General features: G+C 38.3%; 1 protein-coding gene and 2 pseudogenes across 1 annotated transcript; 1 reads left to right on the plus strand and 2 right to left on the minus strand.

Moving 5' to 3' along the window:
* Positions 1 to 14,286: 14,286 nt before the first annotated feature.
* LOC148916432 (uncharacterized) lies at positions 14,287 to 16,147 on the plus strand (annotated as a pseudogene).
* A 443-nt stretch (positions 16,148 to 16,590) lies between these two features.
* On the minus strand, positions 16,591 to 17,256 carry LOC148916433 (uncharacterized). Its single transcript, XM_089055131.1, has 2 exons — positions 16,948 to 17,256; positions 16,591 to 16,869 (listed from the first exon to the last, which is right to left on the minus strand). The coding sequence occupies exons 1-2, from the start codon at positions 17,254 to 17,256 to the stop codon at positions 16,591 to 16,593; spliced, it is 588 nt and encodes a 195-aa protein (XP_088911257.1).
* A 234-nt stretch (positions 17,257 to 17,490) lies between these two features.
* On the minus strand, positions 17,491 to 19,844 carry LOC148916434 (uncharacterized; annotated as a pseudogene).

Consider the following 19,844-nt stretch of genomic DNA (forward strand, 5'->3'; position numbering starts at 1 on the left):
CTCCGAGACCGAATGGTTCAGCGCTTCGGGATTATTTAAATTAATTTTTAAAAAAAATAAAGCTCCCCCATGATTGTGTCTAGTTGCAATTAAAAACAGGGATTTTGAAAATAAATTAAATTAAATTAAATGATAGTGTTTGATGCTCGATGCTCTCTAGAGGACTCGAAGCTGGACATTCGAGCTACTCGGGCAGTGGGGCCCTCAAGTATTTTGTTTGGCGCTTTCAACTGACGTCAGCTTTTGCGGAAGGGAAAAACTTGGTTGCAACAGGAATATAACTATTTTACCATCTTGGTAATAAAACAATGTATCGTGAAAAGTTATCATTATTGATCGGGAATATCAAAATAGTGTTATCGCGGTTTTAAATAAGTGTTTCTCAATCGGTGAGAGCTCGGAGTATCAACAGTTAGAGGTCTGATGGGTTATGATTGTGTGCAGGGTGGTCCACGGTCTACATGGTAGGCATGGAAAGTTGGCCGTCAGATAACTTGAATGTTGCAGTTTCCAAACATTGCCTTTGCTTTTGGTTAACGCAACAGGCTAACATTAAACATGCGAGTCCAAGTTGCCGACTGCACGTGACAGATTCAATAATTCTGCTTCCGAGAAAGAAACAAATAAAATGATTTTTTGGCCCAAAAAAAAAAAATTTAATTACTACAATGGACACCAAATTTCACCTCTTGCGTTCATGTAATTTAAACCAAATTTCATACTACTGTAGATCAGTACTTGTTGTAACCCATCCACAATTTCCATCAGTTTTGTAAGGGTAATTAAATCCTTTTTTTTCTTTCCAAGTGAAAAATGTAAAATTATTTATTAAAAAAATATCAGTATCATTTGATATGGCAAACTAATGTGTATTGTCATGTTAAATCTAAGGTGGTACTTTTAACGGGTGGAAAACATAGCTAAGTCTTACTCTAACTGAAATGTTAAATTCTACATGGAATAACATTTTCATCTCATACTGTTATTTTGGTTGTTTGATTTTGTGAAGTTATTTCATTATTTTATTATTATTTTCAATTAATGTGACATATCGGGTGAAATATAAAACTCTATTATATGTTAAATTAATTACCACATAATCCATAAAATTCAAATTTAATGTTTGATATTTGATATCTCCCTTGGAGATGCTCTAAGAAAAGTTAGTTACTGAACCTCTCATCTTCTCTTCGACTAGCGATCCGCCGGGAAAGAAAATTTATTTCCTCAAATAATTTAATGTTATGAAATTCTAATAAATGAGCAGTGGTGGAGTCATGATTTTATTTGTGAGGAGGCCTCTTACAAAAAATATGTATATAATTTGAACTCGCAATACTTTCCAAAGTAACCAAAAAGACCAAAACACCATACATAATACATATATAATGAAATCTTTACAATTTTTTATTTTGGTAGTCTACACATTAATTGAAAGACCCATTAAACTCAATAGAGAATAAATCAAATGTTCACAAACCTTAACGAACCATAAGCAGAGAGAAAACAATACAAAATAAGAGAAAGATGAACAAATCTTAATTAAGTGAGTCAACCCAATTAAAACTTAATAATATATTATATGGAGAATAAGAGAATAAATAGTCACAAATCTAGCAAGAGAAATAGGTGAAAATGACTCTTAGATTTGGCGGACTTGTGTAAAAGAAAAATATATATGTATACAAAAAATTTAGAATAATATATAGTTTGGTCCCTTAATGGCTCGGCCACTGTAAATGAGGTTATCACTAAGAATTTTTGTGGGCCATCCATGTAATCGTAAATTGAACCCTACAAATAGAGGGTGCTAATGAGAAGAAGCAAGGAATACAACTACTTTCTCTGCTATTTTTCTATGTTGTTATTTTCGTACCTTATTTTCGTAACACGTTATCAGCACGGCGTCGCTTTTTTATATAATATCTTTCTCTAATCTTGACTTAACGATACTATCGTTTTAATTAGATAATGACACCCAAACACGGGACCAAATAGTAAAACACAAAAAAAACTCTAGCATTTAAACCCTATAATTTGATCACATCCAAACAACATTACAAGAAAATGAAGGAGGAAAAGGCAAAAAGGTTCGGTCATGATTCACGTTTCGAGCACAAGAAAAAGCTTTGGTTTCACGTGAGTGGCAAGAAGGGGAAGCAACGTCGGCAAAGACGTCGACAAAAAGCCCTGGTCAACCATCAAATGGCGGTGTCGGGGACTTTGGGAGAATAATTCCAAGGCATGCATGCACCGTCTTTCACTCACTTCTGCCTTTCGGTAAATAACTTTTTCTAAATTTGACCCCAAAGAGAAGAAAAAAAACCTTTTTGTAATTGACACGTGTTCTCATTTTGGAGGTCTTTTAGGTCTTTGTAGTGGCCCACACTGTGGACGTAGTGTGCTATGAAAATGATGCAATAAGGATAAGCTTCGCCATTACGAGATGTGGTAGCGTCTGGTAAATTGCTAATACGACCAAAAGAACTCTATTTATTTATTTATCCATTTGGGTGTACGAAAAGAAGATATTGATCCTGGTGATGTGAATGTCGATGTTCGTACTTCAATTTGTACAATGAAGTGCATTGGAACCAAGTACTTAATTAAGTAAAGAAGAAAGGTAAGGGCAATTTCAGCGGAGACATCCTATAATTGTAAATCAGATGATTAGAGCACGTGACTATGAACAACGGTATATTCAAATTTGTTGAAGTAGTTCGATACACTGTCGTACATTAGAATAGATTATGGCGTCATTTGAGAAGGCCCATATAAGAATGAGCGATTAACCGAAGAACAACTCATAAGAAAATCGAACTTATCTAAAATTATGTCTTAATTAAATTGAAAATCGACAAGCAGGTTTAGAATCACAAATTAGTATGTACAAAAGGGTACAAACTAGTATAGCTATATCCAAATATCGTAATGATGTAGAGAGATTCTACTATAACACCCCTTCACATAAAACGTTTAATGTTTTTCTCAATCATCATATGTTTACTGAATTTGTGGTGTTTATAATTTCTTATTTTGCCATATTTATAAAGTGATAAGATTTTGAGTCAAATTAAGACGAAGATATGTATGTGCATGAATGGATGTGTATATGCACCAATCATTTGGTGGGAGTTAGGGGAGTGATGGGGATAAATCGACCCTACATCACCAAGACTTTAGGTTTGAGAAAATTAGAATAGCGACCCATGTAGAGAATGTCACAAGCCGACAAAGGAAACAAAATAATGCAGCTGGATTTTTGCGTGCATTATTATCATGCATTGCATGGCCTTCCCTTTGCCTCCTTTTCATTTGATTTGATTCTATTCGTATTGCTTGTTCAACTCGGTGGGATCGGCTCATTGAGACCAAACAATGAAACAACCATATTTTTCGTGTTTATTCCGTTTTTCTGGAGTTTTCTTTTTTTGGTTTTTGATTGTTTCTGTCTTTCCTTTTCTCGTTTTCTGTCGTAATGTTGACGTTTTAAAAGGACTAAAGTCCTCACTCTCTTTTCAAATCCTTAATTAAAATTTATTTCAATAAAATTCTTATACATATATATAATGTTTTTAGCTAGAATTGTCCTTGAATTTATACCCGAATTTTATTTTGATTCTCAAAACTCATTTTTTAGGTCATGTCGTCCTCCAACTCTCTTTCATTCGTGCCAATTTAGTTCTTACGTCAAAATATGTCAATTTGACCATTTATTTAAGATGTAAAGAGTCAATTTTGGTACAGCTATCATATTAAACGACCTACCCTACTATTTAATTGTGTCCATAAAGTTGTTAGTTCGCTCTTAATTGGCACACGGGAGAGAATCAAAGAAATGCATAAATTAAAAAACGAATTGAAGGATCAAAATAAAACTCGTTATAAGTTCAAAGACTATTGCGACTAAAAATTATGTACATATATATATATATATATTAAATTAAAATTATTTGACCAAATTAAATTGCAAGACCCCAAAAGTTGGAAGCCAGCTCTGCGTGTGCCACATTAATTCGTAGCTAGTTGAATAATTTGAATAATAATTAAGGTGGTGGTCTGAATATCCACATCCCAGTTGATCATATCACCAATGGACAAACAAGATGAGGCCAAGTTGACCGAAAAGGAAAAAAGAAAAAATCTGGTCCGTCGATCTTGTCCTTTTATTGATCTTCCTCGTCTATGGACAAAAGCTTATAATTTATTAAAGAAAAAGATGATTAATTAGGACAGGGCAAGTTGCCGACGCTATACAATAAGAGGCCGGTCTGTGAGTGACTTGCCAACTATACACTGATGATGAAATGCTCCAAGTGGGTCGAGTTCATACTGTACACAGCTGCAATGCATGCAGTTGAGTTTATAGTAGGATTTGATTCTTCTTTTTTTTAATTTTTAATTTTGGAATATTGCCAATGCATGCAGTTGAGTTTATTGCCGATGATTATTTTTTTTCTTTATAAATAAGATGTTAAGGAATATAAATCTCATATCGAAAGCTTGATTAAATAAAATATAAAATGTAATGAACGGTTTCACTACTAATATCACTGAGCCTTTTGTAATAAAATTTCATACATACTAAACTTTGTAAGTAATTAAGTTTAGAATGATATAAATTATTCTTAGTGACCCATCTCTAAAAATTTAACAAAACAAAGATGGGCTAAAGCCTAAAACCCATTGAAGACTCTCCTCGACCATAGAAACTAAAAGATATCAATACGATAGGGCAATATATTCAATTATTTCAAGAGTTTATCCATCATATACATACACACAAAAACTTTTGACAATGTGACACCCATACTTCACTTTCAGTGTGAAATGTACCACCTTCGTCTAACTTCGTCAAGATCAATATTAGTTGATTGTACATCTGTTAATGTACCTATTCCCGTCTCCAATCGTGCAAAGCCTCCTCCCTCCACGACACCCATTCCCACCTCCAAATCCTCCCCACAAGTCCCTTGCTCAATCTTTCATGGGGGAAAAAAATGATGATTTATGTCTTTGCTAACATCCTACTTGCACAGGAGTGTTCTTTTTACCCGTCGTACAATGGCCTAAATAGAAGTTAATTGATTTATTATTTTTACCTTTTTTTGTGTGTGAACGTTTATAAAGCTAAATCGAAAAAAAAAAAAACAAAAAAAAAACTTGGGTCTCAATAATTTTAATGTCATGATGATTATGCCTAAATAAAATAGCTAGAAAAACTATGGGAGCTAAGAGTTGAGAGCCAACTATAGAGCACCAAAATTCCTCCATGTAATCAAAGGAAGAAGGACCACCCATTTGTGTGCACCAAAATAAATAAAATGAACCACTCCTTTGTCACTATCTTGCCGTGGGTAGTAGGTACCGACATACCATTCAAAGTTTTTGGAACCAAGGAAAAGCCGCCCACGCCTTATAAAACAATGAGCATTTATTGAAGGAACCTCTCAAAAGATTATTCCAAGAGGGTTGTATACAACACACAGAAATGTTTCTAACTTTATGTCCAAGTCAAAGGTTTGGTGGTTCGTTTATCAAGTGGAAAAGCCAAAGAAAGCTCTAGTGGTCTACAGTTTGGAAAGGAATTGTAATATATGTGTGATACTATTACAAAACAATATGGTAGGTACCCAAACCATTTGAGTTTTTTTTTTTCTTTTACATAGACGATTCTCTAAATTATAAAAGCATTTCCAATAGGAGGGGCTAGCCCAAGCAAGAAGCCTCCTAGGCCCCTAATCCTGTTTCCAGCGCTCAATTCTTGCCAGGGAAAGCGCTGGGCTCCACCAGTCTGGGCAAGTTCAAAGGCAAGACTTGCCTGGGTTGTTGCTGGGCAAGATGACTTAATATTGACATCATTGTGATGTCACCAATTTAAATAACAAAAAAATTTTAAAAAGTGAAAAATACAAAAATTTGGAATTTTTAAAAATAAATACCTAGTAATATTCTTCACTTCTCACACCAAAACACTGTACAAATTCCTCTCATCATCTCTCATATGAATAGTAGTTACTCTTGAGTTGCCATGACAATGGGTGGAAAACCAACAAAAAAAATTGCTAAGGCAGATACTATTCAAATAAATAGTAACAACCCTTGCCTCGCCTTGTCTTTTGCCATGGCAAATGAGTGGAAATGCTCTTCACACACACAATGAAGACGCCATGAAAGTTCAAATTTGAGATCACTAATTTATAAAGTCTTTTTCCACTGGACACTAGACCACGTTGGCATCATTTGAGGTTTTTAAGCTAGGTTTTTTTAGTGTTTCTAGTAAATGAAATTATTTTCAGCATATTCAATGAATATGCTAAGGTTTATCCAAAAAAGTAAAAGAATATCGTGAGGCTCGTGTTGAAGGTAGGTAATCCAAGTTGCAACGAAACTATATTATAATCATGATGTAGTTGCCAAAGTAACATTACTTAAAACAAGGGTTTAGGCCTTTTTTCCAGGAAAAAGAATGGACGACACGTCACACAATAACACGATTTGAATATGCAAAAAAATTAGTAAGTGTTTTTTGAGTCAATCCTTATTGAATCGGGTTTATAATGAGTTGACACGATAATAACATGTTATTAATAAGTCGAATTAGTGTTCGTTTGCAAAACAATATAATTATTTGTGAACATACAAAGGGTATTTGGACTTGAGTATAATCAAGAAGTAAAGTATATAGTGACAAGACCCGACCCAAATTCTACTTTAGAATCCTAGTCGAACCCTGTGCGTGTCCGACACCTGGCAGTTGCCGGACACAAATGACCACAATGCCCTTCTAACTAGAAACCAATTTATCTATCAGCTAGATTTCTGCTGAAAATTCAGCAGAGTCTCCCTTGTAATCTACTCGTTTCCCCAAAACTTCTACCTATCAAATAAGCATGTACATGTAGCATCCCACATTGACCAACGGAGAGGGGGTGATGTGCCTTATATGTATATGTTCGCCTCTATTTAGCACGAGGCCTTTTGGGAGTTCTCACGGCTTCGAAGTCATAGTAACTTCGAAGTTAAGCGAGTTGGGGGCTAGAGCAATCCCATGATAGGTGACCCACTAGGAAGTTGCTCATGAATTCCCAAAAACAAAACCGTGAGGGCAGAGAGGGGGCTCAAAGCGGACAATATCGTGCTACGGCGGACCCGATCCCGGGATGTGACAATTTGGTATCGAGCCACTCTGCCGTATGGTGCGATTGTGCCGACGAGGTCGTTGGGCCCCTAAGGGGGGCGGATTGTAACATTCCACATCGACCAACGGAGAGGGGGTGATGTGCCTTATATGTACATGTTCGCCTCTATTTAGCACGAGGCCTTTTGGGAGTTCTCTGGCTTCAAGTCATAGGAACTTCGAAGTTAAGCGAGTTGGGGGCTAGAGCAATCCCATGATAGGTGACCCACTAGGAAGTTGCTCATGAATTCCCAAAAACAAAATCATAAAGGTAGAGAGGGGGGCCCAAAGCGGACAATATCGTGCTATGGTATAACCGATCCCGGGATATGATAATACATATGTAACCCAACTGCCAGCATGTATCGAATTATGTCCAAGAAATCAAACATCATATAATTCTGGCCCCAGGCCTCAACCAATCTAATGAATCATCTTGTTAGTAAAGTTCATCTCAACCTTTAGAATACCAATGGTATATTAGCAATCTCAAGGACTCCAACTCGTGGTTGCACCTTGTAACATCAAGCTGCCTACGTACCCTTACTGCCACACGTAGTTTTTTCCTATAGTCATATAGTCATATATTGAATATAAATATACCATACACTGAACTCCCTTTAGTTTATTTTAAGAATATCTCAGAACTGAAATTCTCCTAACTTAGGCATACCCCCATTCTGATCCATCAATTCTACTAATCACTGTCAACTCCATCCTCGCAGGTCGAGCCGCAATCCTCGCAGGCCTCGGAGATATCACTTCCATCTGAGCTGCAACCCTCGCAGGCCCCAATCGCATTCCTCGTAGGCCTCGGAGATACCACTTCCATCCGAGCCGCAATCTTCACACCACACGCTTCAGGAGTCCCCTAAAGGTTCCCATATGCCTATGACACATGTCTCGAGAGTTTGGTCTGGATTGAACAATCGGATTAATCGCGATCACACGATCTGGCGGTTACTATAAACCTAGCCCTAGGGTTGGCGTTTCTGGAGTATCCGGGACTCCGTTTTACGATCCGTCAAATCCTATACGATCTTGGAATTATCTAGATCAACATATCTGAAAATGACTACGATCCAAATGTCCAAACATATCGAACCTAGAAATCACACACTATGTGAGATCCATTCGGGGTTCAAACGTTATCCGGAGTGAAATCCTCGAGTCCCTACACACTCGTGAGGACCAAGGGATTATTCTAGGACTGAATGTGGTCCCCACCATGCGCCACGCCGCCACATGCATTGGCAGCGAGTGGGTGGCTTGATTAATTCCGATGACCGGAAAACTTTGAAATTGTAAGCCCGGTTTCCTACCCTAGGTTCATAGAATGATTTGGAGCCACTTTTGTTCTTAAACCTACCCCAAAAATTGGCTGGAAGTGGCTGGAATAGCAATCCCAAAATCGACCGAACCTAACTCGAAAATCGAACTATCTATGCTTCGAATTAAAGAAAACCTACCCAACCACCAGCTAGAGCTTATAGCGTAGGTGAGAAACCATACATGGATCGACGGATTCCATTGCCGGAGCTGTCGAAAATCGCGTCTGAAAGTTAAAAGGAAACTGGTCTTTCCCGGCTCATGGCGGTGACATGGCGACCTAGCATGGTGGGGCTCCAGCCCAGAAAGATTCGCTAGCTAACGCTGGTCATTTTCCGACCGGTCCCACTACCTAGCGTGGCCAGAGCTGCCTAGAAGCCGCCAAACGTGGCCAACCTATGTCGCGCGAGAGGAGCCGTCGAGAGAGAGGAGAGAGAGCGTGTGTCACATAGAGGAGAGAGAGGGGTTTTAAAAGTATGATATGGTAAATTACCATTTTGCCCATCACCGTAACTTGATCGTATTTTCTTCGTTACTACGTGTCTACAAACTCGTACCAACGTGCTCTATGCAACAGTACAATTGAAATTCCCAAATTCCTTCCAAGTCAAAAAAGACAACTTTTAAACCTAATAAAATATTCCGAGGGTATTCTAGTCATTTCTTTGAATAAAATAATAATTAAGAAATAATTAAGGATTGGGTTGTTACATATAGCCCAAGTCATAATCCACAAGGGTTATGCAACATGTAGCTTGTACTCATGAATGTCTGTAGATATGGGCGCGACTTGAAGGAAACCTTGGTTATTCAAAGATTCATTTGTTCAACAGCAAAATCTTTAAGCCAAGTAAAAAGGAGATGGAAGAAGCGAGCCTTCAACCCTATCCAACTATTCCACCAAGGTTGATGAAGCTTCAAACTTGATCTTCTCTCCTCCACTTAAAAAGTTAGGAGATTCACTGTTACACCCAATATAAGAGCCCAACTTATAAAAAAACCATATGAAATGGACTTTAGAAACACACTCAAAACTTATTTACAACATAACAAAAAGGTTTTTAACTTCTTATAAATTACAAAACTGCCATCGATTTATTAAAATAAGCCAAACCCCAAAGCCTTTAAAAAAAAAACTCAAAACACTCAATAAGGAATCAAAGTAATTTAATAATCAAAATTAAATTCAATAGGGCACGCTGTCATTTTTTGGGTGTTCATAGAAATTAAATGGTGTAGGTGTTCACCCGTTTTTGATTTGTTCCTGTGATGGTAGGGTAAAGTTCTCCATTGTCTTGAAAATCATTGACTGGTCAACAAAGTCAACTTTCTTTTGTGTATGAGCGTGCCATTGCTAGCAGTAAAAACCCTAGCAGACTTCTTTAAAAATAGATAACTTACGCCCCAAGTTACTGATTTCTAAACAAGCGATTGTGAATTTAGGTGAGGAATATCTCCAAAGTAAGTTCTTTTCTTTGCCTCAGACTGGTGAGGACTTCACAATTTTTCACAGTATAAAACTGATAGTTCTGGCCAAAATAAATGATAAGAAAGTGAACTGTTTTCAGACAGAATTGCCCTTTACAAAACTAAAAAGGAAAAACCAACTCTAAAAAAGACAAAAGAGCATTGCACTTCAATTTCTACATGGATATCTACTTTTGATCCGGACTGGATTGGATGTATCTGTGCTGGTCTGGACTATCAACACCTTCAATTGTCAAGTTTAAGCTATAAATCGATACCAACGTTCGAGTTTGGCAGAGCTTTAATATATTTCAAGCTCTGGAAGGTTTTGAACAGTTAGAACCTCTTGATGCAGAAGTGGTTGGATTTGATGATTTTGAGCTAAAACGCAGTAGTACCTGCTTGATCAGGGCTCTCCATAAATTTGTTGAGGTTTTCATATTTGTAAAACCCGAACTCTGCTTGTTTTGGCTTATGCTGAACCAAATTTGTAACGAGAGAAATCTCGCTTTGTATGACTATTTTTCTGAAATTGAACTGACTCTAGAGATTCTGAATTCTACCTAACTTGTTTGTTGTGGCTCAATGAGCTTTAGTTGCTTCAGTGTTTTGAAGGTTTTTGAGATCAAGTGATCATTTTTTGTTTTTTGTTTTTGATTGATTTTTTTGCTGTCTTTAATATGTTCACCTTCTTTCATATTTATAAAAAATGCTAAAGTGAGATTTTGTTCACCCGCTTTGTGTTTGTTCCTGTGATAGAAGGGTAAAGTTCCCCATTGCCTTGAGAACCATCTACTGATCAACAAGTCAACTTTCTTTGTGTGTGAGCATGCCACTGCTAGCAATAAAAATTCTAGCAGACTTCTTAAGAATAGATAACTTGCACCCCAAGTTACTAATCTCTAAACAAGTGATTGTGAATTTGGGTGAGAAATATTTCCCAAGTAAGTTCTTTTCTTGCCTCAAACTGGTGAGGACTTCACAATTTATCTTAGTAAAAGATTGGTATTTCTGGCCATAAAAAATGATAATAAAGTGGACAGTTTTAGACAAAACTACCTTTTACAAGATTTAGAAGGGAAAAATCAACTTTAGGAAGACAAAAGAAGGCTGGGATTCCATTTCTGCCTGGATAGTAGCTTCGATCCGGCTGGACTGGGTATATCCGAGCTGAACTAAACTATCACCAACTTCAACTGCTAAGCTTCAGCTGTAAATCGATACCAAAGTGTGAGTTTGGCAAAGATTTAATCTATTTCAAGCCCTGGAAGGCTTTTCGAACGGGCAGGCAACTTCTTTGGTGTGAAAGGGACATAAGTGGCTGAACTTGAGGATTACTTGAGCCGGAATCGCACTATGATATCTGTTCTGCTTGGTCAGGGCTTTCCATAAATTTATTGAGGTTTTCATATTTATGAAAATTCAAACTCTGCTTGTCTTGACTGTTGCTGAACCGAATTTGTAACGAAGGAATCTTGTTTTGAATGACTTATTTTCTAAGTATGAATTTGGAAGTTCTGAATTATAGTTGGTTTCTTCTGCGGCTTAACTGAGCTTTTGGTTGCCTCAGTTTGTTTGAGGGTCCTTAAGGATCAAGTGATCATTTTGAGTTCTTGTCTTGGGTTGATTTTTGGTTGTTTTATTGTCTGTTGAATTGAGTGTGTCCTCTAGCCCTGCTCACCGCCTCTTATATTTATAAGAAGTGCTTTGGAGTAGGGTTTTTTTTCTTTTAATAATGGGCGGCAAAATTTCTGAAAAGATCTTTCATTTTTAAATGCAAAGGAAAAGGGGTTTTTTTTATCAATTGTGGCGGACAAGCTTTCAGCAGTTAGTTCTTATGGCCATCATCTCCCTGCTTTTCTTGAAAGAAAACCTAATCCCTTTTTTCCAATTTAACTCCCCCTTGTGAGAGCTCAAACTGTGATGGTTAGTTTGATTTTTTCAAATGAACAACTCCCTACTTTTCTACTTATCTCTTTTTAGGAAATACAGCCTGCTTATCCCTTGGAAATGATGTATGCCGAATTTTTCTGAATATAGAAAAGGATTTTGATCTTTTCTCTGTCTGTGATAGACTGAGGAAATCTTCTTGTAAGAGTGCCTTCACTAACTCCCTGTAAAATCCATATTTCAGTTGAAATTGTTGACTTTTTCAAAGTCAGGTAGTCACGTAATCTTCCTTGAGAATATGTTTTTTTTAGAAAAGAAGTCTGCCAATTTTGTTCTGGGCTTTTCGAGAGAAATGGTAGATTTTTGGAGACTGGGCCCAATCCCATTGATCTGCTTAATTGTAACTCGCCATTTTGAAAAAGTCGTGGGTTTCACGTGGATTGGGCTTTCTCTTTTTGTAGTAATCGAAGCCCAGTCCTTTGTTCCCTTTTGTGGGCCTTTGTGAAAAGTGGGCTGGCATGTGACTTCTTTTGGCCCAAACAATGCCTCTTTATGTTTGAACCGTTTTGAAAATGGCTTTAGACTTAATGATTGGCTAATTAAGTCTGAACAAAAAACTCCATTCTTTCTATCTTCCCACGATCTTTCTACTCAGTTTATAAAATTTGCCGAAAACAAATCACTGTTCCAGAAACCTAGTTTTGTCTCGACTTTCCACTTCTTTCGAAAACCCCATGTTCTTTTAGTTCCGTTCCTTCTAATTCCCCCTCGTGTTTGCCTGATTTAGAAAGAGAGAAAAAATATGTCTTCTCCCAACACTCATGCCAAGAGTTCCTCTTTTTTACGCATTCTTGCCTAACTCACCGGAGATGGGATTGATCAGTATGCGATTGAAGTTCGTAGCAGACTTCATCCATATGCATGGAAGAACTTTGATGAAAACGTTCTTCACCTGTTCGAAAACACCCTTGTCTTGGGTCCTCACTGGTTTGGCTCTGTGCCTGAAGAAATGGTGGTTTTGTTCAAGGAAGATGTTGAGGCCCCCTTGTGCCTTCAAAGTTCTACGGCCCTGTCTTCTCACACTTGGGTTAGTAAGAACCTGAGTTGTTTTTATCCTTTGAGTGAAGTGAGGAACACTGTAGTGAGTTGGTCTGATTGGATTGACAAACTTCTCCCGAGACATGGAGCATATTGGAAGAAGGTTGGAATCTATGACGCAATACTTCTGTCTAAGAATTCTGTCAATAGTGATGAAAATCTACTAGCTGCTGCCTTGTGTTTCTAGAACTCTACCAGCAACATCTTCGACTTCCGTCTATGCCTCATGACCCCAACTCTACTAGATCTGGCTCAAATATTTGGGTTCAGGCCATATGGGAGGCCTGCTGATGCTGTTGGTGACTACCACAGAGGAAAGAATTGAGAGAGATTGGCCAAGCCCTTTACCATTCCTGCTGCTACGATCAACAGGCTGTTCCTTCTCAATTTTCTGAAGAAGTTCAAGATCTTGAGAAGGACAAGGACCAGCAACACATGTTGTTCCTGCTGTATTGGTTGAACAAGTTCGTTTTCCCCAATCTCTCCTCGGTAGTTCTGCTGGAATACAAGCACTTAGTAGAGGCCTTGCATAATCATGCTGATGTGGGACTTGGCCCCACAGTTCTGGCTCACCTGTACAGGAACCTTCATAGTGCCACTGGAGAGTCCTCACGAACATCTCTTGCTCCTGGCGCATTCTAGATGATCTAGGTCAGTTGCGAGTCTATTTCTGGAGCCGAGATTCCCGGACATTGTTTTGCCTAAAGATCAGGTCATGGCGGCTCCCTTGTTGTCGGTAGAAGTGCCTAAGCGCTCTATTGAAGAATATCTCATGTTTTTTAGGCACTTTGCACCAAGAGCTATGCTGCACAGTGGTAGGTAGTGCTCAGAAGATCATACCCTTGGTTCCAGTTTGGACACAAACTTTTTGAGAAGGAGCCAGAAGAGGAGGAAGCAAAGATTGATTTTAGAAAGAAGTTTCTGAGTGTGACGCTGCCCTGGGACATGTCTTTTGGTGGGGGCAAACCACCCAACTATCATTTAGGGGCAGAAGTGTATCACCCCAATTTCTATGCCAGGTAGCTTGGTTGTCCTTAGCTCATCCCACTCAAGTCATATAGGAGCTGCAATCGTGCCACCTCGTGGAGAGATCTAGATGATTTGGACGTGCACAAGGACTGAAGGTGTTCTGTGAACGAGATCAATAACAGTGTGGACGCCCTCTATCCATCCCGGGAGCCTAACTCTTGCAGCTCTGGTGAGTTTGATGCCCGTGGAAAGCTCATTTTGCCACTGCGGATGCCAGTGTTGCGTGAAGATACTTGTTTGAGACTTGGGATCTGGGCTGCAGCGAACAAGAAGCAAAAAAATTCATAGTGCAAATGGTCAAAGGCATAAATGCTCAAGTGATCGAAGGTAAAACTAGCAGTTCTGCTCTTTTGTTTTGAATTTCTATATTTTTGAGATGTGTCTTAACTCTATTTTCCCTGTTTATCTCAGATCCTTCCATGACAAATAATCTTGGGAAACAAAGCGTCCAGGCTGGGGAAGTAGTTGGTAAGCCTCCAAATTCTGCTTTTAAGCTTGTTTTTTTGGACTATCTGTTAATCTTTTTGTGCATTACCTCTGTTATTGCTGTTGGGGACCAAGCTTCCTTTTGGTGATGAACAGGATGACTATGAGACCTTGGCGAGAAGCTAGTCTTGAGGCTCATACGCGAAAAAGAAAAGAAAAGAAGTTACTCGGCTCAAGACAAGGTCTTTGTTGCTTTGATCCTCCGTATAATTTCTTGACTTTCAATTATGTCGATTTTTGATCGTTTTGCACTTAGTTCTGACTTTTTCCTTTGTATAGCCGAAAACTCTCCTCCGCCTTCTAAGGCAAAGAAAGAGAAAGAAGGCATTAATGAGCTGAAGAGAAGGAGGAGCACATGTAGCAGTTCCTACTGAGACCACAGGAACTGATGAAGAGCTGCGATAGGTCTTTGAGGCCGTGGAATAGGAGAAAAAGAAAGAAAAGGAGAAGGAGAATTTTGAAGGAGGAAAAGAAAAAACAAAGGATGGAGAAGAATAAGTAAGTTTATAGCAAGAAATCCCTTCCTTTGGCATCATCCTGGTCTTGTATTGTATTCCTTCTGACTTCAGTTCTGTCTTTTTGTAGGAAGTGATTCCTGCTGAAATCATAGCAGAGAGTATTGAGCTGGCAAAGAAACATCAAGAGGCCCAAAGAGCAGAGCCTACTAGTTCAGAGTTGGCTCTTTTTGATGACGTGGAAGTAGAACACTCTGCTGCCATTCCAGCACCTGAGGTAATTCATATTTTTTTCTAAATTTATCTGGTCTCTATAATCCTGTCTACCTTTGTCCTTCTAATTTTGAGATTCTTTTCCTTCCAGGTCAAGGAAGATAGAATTGCTGGGACCTTGGCTGTGGTGACCAGCCCTCTCAAGCCTCCCGTTGTGGCTGTATTTGTAGCCTTCTTTTGTTTCTTTTAGTTCTCAGCCTGGTGTTTACTGAAATCATCTCTTTGCAGATGCCTATTCACTCCATTCCTAGCTCACCACCTCGCCTCATTTGCTTTCAGTGGCTGAATTTGAAGACATGGACCTGGATGCTCAACTGGATAGGCTAGAGCAGCTCAGCTCCACTCATGGCAAGACCAAGTCTAAAGTAGTGGATGAGGTAGTGGACAGGGTTAAAATATGGCAGTCAACGGAGCTGGACTTGGATGAAAATAAGGAAGCCATAGATCAGGTGATGTAGGATCTAGACCTGTTGCATAAGCAGAATGTGGCCCCTAGGCCCATTCTTGAGATCAGACTTGGCTTGGCGAGAGACGTGCTCAACCTTCACAATTGCTTGAAGATCTCCAGCCCTCGTTCAAAGCTTCCGAATTCTGCAAAGCCACACATGAAGCTAACCTGGTTAACTATCAGAAATAGAAGGCGGAATTGGATATGATGGTGGAAGATTACAAGGAAACCAAAACCGCTACTGACAAATTAGAGAAGCACATTGAGGAGCTCCAGAAGCAACTGGCCAGCTTGAGGGGTAAGCAGAGGAAGCTTAGGGCTGGACTGGGTACCAAGACCAAGGCCACTTTTCTAGTACAGAACATGGTTGCAGCTTCTAGGCCAGCATTGAAGATTGTAGAGGGCTCTCTTCATCATGGGATGCTTCTCCAGCAAGAAATTTCCATCAAGAGGGCTGGGTTGCAAGAAACTATTAGAAAATTAGGATTTTAGACTCTAGTTTTTAGAAAATGTAATAAACTTTAGTCATGGAAAAATGACTAATATTTAATATTTAATAAAAGCTATTTATTTGTTGCAATTTTCGAATATTCAATTTCTTTTGATGAAATAAAACGGAGTAAAAGAGAAATTAAATTTTAACAGATCAGACAAAAATAATTTCTGAACAAAACTTTAAACAAACAGTTTCAATCTTGTTTCTTCTCTATCCCAGGATCTGTTTGTGCAGCCTGTGAGTCCCACATGGTTGGATAAAATTTCTTCAACCATTTGCCATTAATTGGTGCAGTATGAACATCTCTATCTCGATCCTGTAATATGTATGCTCCTAATCCAAGGATCTGCTTAATTATGAAAGGACCTTCCCATGTAGGTGACTAATTTCCATAAGCAGCTATGTGTGTTTCAAGAGGCAGAACTGCTTTCCAAACTATCTATCCTTCTTCAAAACTCTTGTTTTTGACTCTTTTGTTGTAGGCCCTTGACACAGCCTGTTTTCCTGCTAAGAGTTTGTTGAGGGTGTCAATCCTACTTGCATCCAATCCCTCCAGCTCCAGCAGTATGGCTTGAGAGTAGTCTTCTCCAACCAGATTGTGTTGATGAGCAATTATGAGAGACTGGACTGCTATTTCCATAAGCAGAATTGCATCATGGCCATAGGTGAGAGCATAAGGGGTCATGCCAGTTGCCTCTCTTTTTGATGTTCTATATGCCTATAGAGTTTCTGATAACTTCTCATGCCATTGCTTTGGATTTTTCTCAAGTATTTTTCTGATAATGTTGATGATCACCTTATTACTGGATTCTTCCTGTCCATTAGCTTGAGCATAGTAAAGGGTGGATTGGAATAGCTTAAATTTGAATGCCTCCGCCATATCTAGCATTTCTCCAGATATGAAAGAAGATCCTCTGTCAGTTGTGATTGATTTTGGAATGCCAAACCTTTGTATAATCTGCTCTTCTATGAAGTTGATGATCTTTTGGGATGTAGTGGACTTAACAGGCTTGGCTTCCACCCACTTGGTGAAATAGTCTGTAGTTACAATGATAAAACAGTGTTGTTTGCTACTGGCTGGATAGATCTTGCCAATGAGATTCATTGCCCATCCTCTGAATGGCCATGGTTTAACTATTGGATTCATGTGAACTGAAGGAGCTTGTTGGATTGGGCCGTGCCTTTGACAAGCCTCACATCCCTTGGCAGGGACGGGGAATCTTATGTCGTAGGGTCATAGTGTAAAAGTTCAATTTTTTTTTTATAAAGATTAATATAACATTGAAAATGAAACTACAATACATTCATTCATAATTCATTTAAAAAACAACATTACAAATTACAATTGGCCACGACGAGGTTTCATATTTTGAAAACGAAGCATTATAGCTTCATTTTCAATACAATCAAAAACATCATTCTCAACATAAACAAGTAAGCTATCACTCAACCATTGATCTCCCATTTTGTTCTTAAGTGGACCTTTGATAATATTCATGACGGAAAATGCCCTTTTAACTAAAGCAGTAGCAACCGGTAAAACTAGAGCCAATGTAATAAGCAAATACACATAATTGAATGCTCGATGCATCCTTGTCTCCACCATTTTTTTTGCAAGATCACCAATCCCTTGCAAGTCAAAGAAATCACTACTTGAACGCACATAATGAATATAAAGTTCAAGTTGATCTTCAAGTGCCAAAAGATCCCCGTTCGAAAAGTCTTGAGGATAAAATTGAGCAAGACGAAGTAGCTTTTGTTTATCAAAAGCTACAAATGAATCATTCGGACTCAAACATGCCAAACAAATAAGCAACTCAGTATTTACCTCATTAAAACGATCATCTAACTCTGTAAGTTGCTCATCAATGACATAAATAAAGAGCTCCACACGATAATGATGACGATTTGTCTTTATTGGAGCAGTACACCTTGACCTCCCTGGAAGTACGAAGGCCTCATCCATGTTAGGAACATCAATATGATGTTTGTCACAAAATGAAGACACCTCTTCAACTAATGCATCAAACCCATTATTCCTCATCCAATGTAGCTTTTCCTTGCATGATTTCACCAAAGCCATTGCATTTATAATTTCTTGATCTTTCTTTTGCAATGCTTGTGACACATCATTTGTGAGTCCCAATATAGCTTTCATTAAGAATAGGTGAAACACAAACTAAAAAGTAAGCATTTCCTTTTGAATCTTATTTGCTTCACCGGCACTATCATTGGGATTATCATCAATAATCATTTGAAGCACATTAATCACAGATGAAAACATAGAAATGATGCTAATAATGGTACCGTAATGTGAGCTCCATCGTGTGTCACCGGCACGTTTGAGACTTGTTTCTTGATGCAAACCTTGCCCCGTTATAAGACAATCATTTTCAAAAGCTATCACAAGCTCTTCTTGAAGTTGTGCTCTAAGTGCATCACGCCGCTTACAAGATGCTCCAACATGGTTAACCACACTATTAGTGGTTGTGAAGAAAGAGGCAATATCAATATTCTTCTTTGCTACGACAACAAGTGCTAGTTGAAGTTGATGAGCAAAGCAATGAACATAGTATGCACAAGGTTGTTCTCTCAAAATCTTTGTTTTGAGGCCATTCAACTCACCTCTCATATTGCTAGCTCCATCATAACCTTGTCCTCGTAACTTAGAAAAGCTCAAACCATTGGAAGAAAAGAATATGTCAATGGCATCCTTTAGTGAACTTGAAGTGGTGTCGGTAACATGTTGAACCCCACAAACCTTTCAATTACAAGCCCTTTGTCATCCACATAACGCAACACCATAGCCATTTGCTCCTTCACAGAAATATCACGTGCTTCATCCACCAATATAGAAAATAATCTATCTTTTAAACCACTTATGATAACATCAAGTGTTTCCCCGGCACATGCATTGACAATATCTTTTTGAATCTTTAGAGCTACTAACTTGAGATTCCCCGGAACATTTTCCAACACAACTTCTTTAACTTTCTCATCATTATCTGCAAGGAATTGCAATAGCTTCAAGTAATTTCCTCTATTGCTTGAAGTGGCACTTTCATCATTTCCACGGAAAGAAAGACCTTGTCTCAATAGAAACTTAGTGCACTTGATTGAAGCAATTAAGCATCTTCGATATGACACACGAGCTTGTTCGGAGTGTTTGCTCATAGCCGTTTCAATATGTGTGCTTTGATTCATCAAATTTGTAGTAGCTTCTCTAGCTTTATTATGAATACTACCAATTGGTCCAACATGCACCTTCATTCTTTCTCTCCCTTTCTTCCAATTCTTAAACCCTGCTCCAGTGAAGGCTTCACTACCCACTTGCTCAAAATTGGATTTAAAGATATAGCAATAAAGACAAAATGCAGCATCTTTAGATACATTATACTCCAACCAATCAAATTTATCAAACCATTGGGGAATGAAGCGTCGATTAATTCATGAGATATTACTTTGTGGGAAAGAATGACCTCTAGGTTGACAAGGTCCTTTTTGTAGATATTCTCTTCGAATCTCATCTCTAATATTAGTATCATACTCAATCATACGAATTCTTAGTCCCGGGTCTGCCTGAAGATTAGCTAAAACCTCATCTAACTCACTTTGTCTTGAACTTGAAGTTCTTGAATTACCCACACTATCTGAACTACCCAATGATGACTTCCTCTTAAAAAATCTTTCCAT

Source organism: Prunus mume, linkage group LG6, assembly GCF_029339155.1.
Source record: "Prunus mume cultivar Tortuosa linkage group LG6, ASM2933915v1, whole genome shotgun sequence".
Taxonomy (NCBI): domain Eukaryota; kingdom Viridiplantae; phylum Streptophyta; class Magnoliopsida; order Rosales; family Rosaceae; genus Prunus; species Prunus mume.